Source organism: Rhea americana, unplaced genomic scaffold (genome assembly GCF_003343005.1).
Source record: "Rhea americana isolate MKP2758 unplaced genomic scaffold, rheAme1 scaffold_111, whole genome shotgun sequence".
Classification (NCBI taxonomy): Eukaryota; Metazoa; Chordata; class Aves; order Rheiformes; family Rheidae; genus Rhea; species Rhea americana.
This window is the reverse complement of record NW_028185162.1, coordinates 867063-873062: the sequence shown is the minus strand read 5'-3', so window position 1 is coordinate 873062 and position 6000 is coordinate 867063. Positions and strand designations below refer to the sequence as shown.

General features: G+C 43.1%; 1 protein-coding gene across 4 annotated transcripts in view; it reads left to right on the top strand.

The window, feature by feature from the left end:
• Window positions 1-60: 60 nt before the first annotated feature.
• LOC146600908 (sphingosine-1-phosphate transporter SPNS2-like) overlaps window positions 61-6000 on the top strand; it is a 141293-nt gene continuing 135353 nt past the window's right edge. For all 4 annotated transcript variants that reach the window (XR_014897052.1, XR_014897051.1, XM_085315037.1 and 1 more), the window contains exon 1: window positions 61-367. Coding sequence is in view for 2 of the 4 variants with exons in the window: in XM_085315037.1 (XP_085171163.1) it covers window positions 73-367 (295 nt within the window). In the remaining 2 variants the exon portion in view is untranslated. The remainder of the gene's footprint in view (window positions 368-6000) is intronic.

Below are 6000 nucleotides of genomic sequence, written 5' to 3'. Positions count from 1 at the left end.
GATGCGGCGCTGAGCGCGCTCCGCCGCCACTCCGCGCGGGCTCCTGCGCGCCGCGGTTGCCTCCCGCCGCCCATGATGTGCCTGGAAAGCGACGGCTCCTCCGGCAGCAGCCCGGGCTGCGGCGGGCGGCTCCGAGCCGGCGACGAGGAGGAGGAGGAAGACGGCGAGCGGGGCTGCTGCGGCCGCGGCGCCGAGGGCGAGGTGCAGACCCTGTCGGGCCGCATGAACCCGCCGGCGGTCGCCAAGATCCCCGAGCGCCCGGCCGCCCGCCACAAGGCGCCGAGCCTGGGCCGGGCCCGCGTGGCGGCCGCGGGCATCCTCAGCGTGGGCAACGTGCTCAACTACCTGGACCGGTACACGGTGGCAGGTGAGGGCGGCGCGGCGGGCCGCTGCGCCGCAGCCGGGGCGAGGCGAGGGGGCGGCCGGCTGCCGCCAGCGCCCCTCGAGGATTGTTCTCCGGTTTGTCTTAATTTTACCGCAAATAATAGTAATAATAATAATAATAAAAGCGGCGTCCTTTGTTTTTCCAGGCTTGGTGGGGGAGCAAATGTCCTCCTTTCCGGGGAGGGCTGGTGCCGGGCGCAGACGCGGGGGGACTTCGTGCGGTTCCGAGGTCTGGTGGGAGAAGCGGTATTGATCCCGAGCAGCGTGACCGCCGCGGGTGGCAGGTGCGGCCGCTGCCGGGCGAGCGCAGTGCGCGGCGGAGGGGCTGCGCTCGCTGCCGTGCCTCTGGAGGAAGCCCGCGCGGAAGGCGGTCAGCCCCGCTTTGTTTCTGCGAGCCCCTGCGCCCTGGGAAGCCAGGCTGTCCTTGAGCCCTCCACCAAGGAGGGTCCCTCCTCTGCAGAGCTCTCGAGTAGGTGCCGGCAGAGCTGCCTGATAGTTCGCGCTGGCTGGTGGCGGGCCGATACGCAGAAGCAGCAGCGAGGCAGCCGCAGTGCACTTTGCAAAGTGTCTATTTTTTTGAGATAAACGTTTTAAAATTGCGTACCCCCGACAGATACACTTCGCCAGCTGTATTGCACGGAAGGCACTGTGTACCTCAGTGATTAGTACTACTGGGAAGCTTGGTTTTGAAACAAATGCGTGTTAGGATGCTTACTGTACAGTCCCTGGAGGGGACTCCTCATTTATTCTTGTCAGGCAGTAACAGCAGGGAGGAAAATGATTATTGAACTTTTGCTAATTAGGAATGAAGTAGGCTTGTTGATATTTAACTATCTTATGTAATTAAAAATAATACATATTCTCTGTTTGGTAATACAGATAATTCTATCTTCAGAGTTTGTAAGTGGACTTTGTGCCTGTATAACTTTTGCACTATGTATATAGTTATTTTAATCTCTAGGATTAAACACAATATTAAGCAAATCAGCATGTATGTTTATACTATATCAAAATAATATGTTTGTAGGGTAATAAAGGTGTGCAAGGGGTGTAGATCTAGTCACTTGTCAGAATAAGTTGGCCAGGTTGTTTTTATTTTGTTTAAGATAAAGATGCGGGGAGGATTAGGAAGAAAATTCAGCTACCACAGTTGCTGTGGCGTTTTTATTATTTTTAGACAGCGCATGTTCTCTAAGGAAATGTAAAGGCCAAGTCTTGGGAGATATTGAGTATTCATTTGATGCTAAGCATGCTTTGGGAGAACGCTTGAAAACATAGGGACTGAATGATATTGTAGTTTGCTCCTGCACCCTCAGATAGGAATCTGTTCGGAATAGAGAGTGACCACGAAGAACTATATTTCTCTAATACACAGAAGGCTTCTTTTGCAAGAAACTATTCCTTCCCCCCCCCATGTACACTCAATGTTTTTTATACATAAAAGAAATCATGATTTTGTTTACCCCTTTGCCACAGTAGTTTCAGCAAGGAGGCACGTCATCTAATTTTTCTGCCTACAAAAGCAGAAGGCATGGGATGCTCTGGCAAGGGAAGGAAGAATTATCTTCCTTTGTGGGAAGGCTGGAAAGTTCTGACTAAAGAGAGGATACAGACACCTGCCTACTGTAGTGTGGTATCGTTAGTCCCAGATTGTGATTGCTGATATTTCTAGGAGAAAGTCTGGTTTTGGTGTGGCCGGTAATTGCCCTGTGAAACTTATCTGTTAGCTTTGTTTGGTATCAGATGTTTAAGATAACAAACTTTCCTCTGTGGCAGGTAGAGGGGAGTTGAATTTTGCATAATATTTTTGTGTTCTGTCAGTCAGTATTTATTTTTCAAACTGATGTCTTATGAAGTTCAAATCCAAAACATGGAATAATTTAAATCTAATCTGATAAAAGAGACAGCTCTGTAATAAAAATGCTGTGACTGCTGGGCTCAAAACTGACTTTTAAAAAGTGTTCTTTAAAAGCAATCTTTACTTTTATATTTTGAGTTTCAGTGCATGCTTATGTGATGTGCGCTTATGTATGAATCAGGCTAGCATTTGAATATTCACTTCATGTCACAAGACTGGTAATAATTAGAGAATACAGCTCTTCAGACCTTCAAAGTGCTTTGCAAATATGAATTGTTGGAGCAACGTAATAAGGGAGTTTAACATTAGCCACATTATGGCAGGGGAAGTGGAGTCTAAAGTTATGATTTACCTAGGCCAATGAACTGTTGTGAGAACTAGAATTAATTTCTGGCTTCAGCTATTCTCTTGCTGCTCAAAACAAGTGTTCAAAGAGCAGTGGGGACCAATGGAAATTGGTTCCTAGGGATTTGTGTCTCTAGGGTGATCCCTCGTGTAGGTTCTCTGACGTCAAATAAAAGTTGACCTTTGTCATTAACCTTTCTCCTCTTGTCTTACAGGAGTCTCTCTGCCTCACTTTTTTTCTCCTTCTTCTTCTTCTTTTTTTTTTAATGAAAGTATTGGGAGCTTTGGGAGCTCTTCTTGCTGTCAAATTTAGTCAAAACGGATCAATGATCTCAAAGGTGATTAGTAGGCAGCTGACAGACAGACATAAGCAAATAGGCAACATAGTTGTATGGGTACTATTCTACAGACCATCTGTCAGGTCTTATTTTAAAACTTACTGCAACCATTCCTGGTCACCAATGTGTGTTTTTAAAGCAAAGTTGTGTTTAATTGGTAGAAAAGAAGATACGGAATTCTTTGCAAATGTAATCCCCTGAGCAGTTTTCATAATTTTTTAACATAAGTACACAGAAGTTAGATAATACGCATCTAGTCAATGCAAGGAGATCTTATATAATAGAAGGAAAACTCCAGGCTGACCTCTCCTATAATACATCTTGCTCCTCATTGCTAAAAGATATTCCAAACAACAAATGCGATATTTGTTGGTGTTTACACTCCTACCTCTGGATATGAGGAAACTATGTAGAATGCGTCATTCTTGGGTATCTTTTTCGAGTGCAACAAATGAGGAAGTAGCTGCCTATTTCCCTGGTTTGGGTTTCAATGAATCCTCAGGATGGATGAAACGAGTTTAGGATGAGATGTGTCTTTCAGTATTTGGGACATTGCATGATAGAAGTTCAGTGCCGTTTCGGATTTTACAGGGCATATACAGCTTCATACCTGAGACTAAGTTACAATGCTTTGGGGAATCCGGATGGAATGAGGCCCCTGCAAAGGGGGCAGAGTGGCCTGTTTCCCGCAGTTTGAGAATAAATATTTTCCCAATAGTTTCAAAATAAAAAGCCTGTGTAGTAACGGTGGAACTTTCAGTAGTATCTTTATGTTTACTCAATGCTGGAAATTCCCAGTTTATATGGGGTATGCCAGAATATAATGATATTTGAGAGAAGCTATCCCAAACAAAAGGTGGAGTGCATCTGCTGTGGCTCTTCTGAAGAAAGGGTTGAAAACCCTGTGCTGAACATTACTGTCTTGAAGGAGAATGATCCTCTGAAATTTTCTTAATGGGTCTTTGATCATACTGAAAACAATTGCTTGTGGAAAAAGCATTCTTTCAAAAGCTGTGATATTTTGCTTCTATTAGGAAAGGAAAGAGTAAGGAAATGGGARAACTAATGAAGCCATTATAGATCACCTGTGAAACTACAGAACAGCATTCCAGCCGTCTAGYAATGCTGGGACATAACCTGTTCCTCAATGAAGTTTTGGGAAAAGTCATCTTACCTTCAGAAGCTTGGAATGTGGTTTCACAATTATGCCATGAATGACCTTTTACTGTGCCTGCTGTTGGCAATGAAAATRGTCTTGCTTCATTAGGGTGTCACCTCCACCTTCTAATTTAGATGCTACTTTCTGGCATTTCTGTAGTGCCTTTAATTTAAAGGTAATGATTTAATTAAGCTGGAGAACTACCGAGTGAAGTAAACTAGTCTTACAGTCCCACTACAGAAGGGGAAACAGAGTTGCGGAGTGTCAGTGACTTGCCCATAGTAATATAGCTAGTGGCAGAGTCTTGCCTGGTATTAGTTCATCCTTGAGGTTCTGTGTCTCTGTGACACAAAGTAAGCCATASCTTTTGGTCTGCTATTTTTGTCTTGTAAATGTCTGTAGCTTGCTAATAACCGTATTTGTGTTAATTAGCCTCTTATTGCAACACAGTTGCAAATACCATTCTTTGAAGATATTTAAATGCAAATGATTATTGAAAGTTGAATGTCAAGTTTTAAACYACGTAGCACAAGCTTTAACTGAAGGGTTGGGATAGGTTCAATGTTAAATTCTTAAATGTAAAGACACTCGAGTTAAGCTGAGACTGCCTTTTATTACTTCTGAGTTCACATTTGTGATAGTAATATGTTACCTTATAAGCATATTTCATACTGAATGATCTTCATTCAACCTAGGAGCTAAAATATGTAATGCTGTAAAGAGACTCTCTTATCCCAATATTAATGAGACTATGCTCAGTGCTTRTAGTTTGAGGGAGGAAACCATTAAGTGGCAGGGCAAGCTCTTAATTTTTCATCTCTTGTTGAGCTAATCTCAATCTTACTATTACTTTAGGACTCAACTGTGGAAGGAGAACAATTTTGAAAACATTAGAAGAAACTATTGACCAAACTTATTTTAGACAGCATATCATGCTCATGTAAGGCATGTTGTTATCACAGTGAGGATTTGCAAATGGACAACAATCACAGAATCACAGAATCAGTAAGGTTGGAAGGGACCTTCAGAGATCATCTAGTCCAACCTCCCTGCTCAGCAGGGCGCATGTTAGACAGGGTTGCATCCAGGTGGGCCTTGAAGATCTCCAGAGAAGGAGACTCCACAACCTCCCTGAGCAGCCTTGAGAGATAGTGCAGTGTTTCTCAAATTTTGAGCTAGTAACACCTATGAGCAAAAGCTAGAAGAAGTCACATATTTCACAAACATGCAATAGAAAGCACTCTGTAGTGTGATTACAAGGACTATGTGGTATCATCTAGTTCTCCAGTGATGTTTTTTCCTCTATTTGCCTGTTTGATCCAGAGAAATTTATATTTCAAGTGAAGGCCTATTATGCTTAATCATAGTGGGTTTTTTCTTTGTGAGATAGTTTGCCAGATAGTAACTATCTTTATTATTACTTTTCCTGTTTGACTCTGAGATCCTCTTTCACGCATGTTGGTTAATTTTATCCCCAAAAMATCCAAGTCATCACAGTCTGAATATGGCCTTCATTATATGGAGTTCATGTCCTTGTAAATATTGAGTGTATTCTCAATAGTGTGATAATGTGATTAATCCCTGGATCTCTGAGAMTGTCAATACTAGAAGCCATGTCGTAAAGCTTCTATGCTGAAAAGTGTAAGAATTTTGTAATCATTCCTTCAGGATTATTTTTTTAAACAGCATGCCAAGCTATAACAGGGTTGAATTTCATCAGTCAACTTGTTTTTATTTGTCCCAAATATATTATGCATGTATTCCTTATGGCTTCCGGTAGACTGTATCCTAGAAGCAACTAAACTGCACACCAGGTAGCAGTCCTAGGAGCAGTTTGCCCTGTTTAGGAGCATTGTGTTAGAAGTGTGCACTGCCTGCATTTGCTGAACGATAAATCTGTTCTCAACATGTAAGTG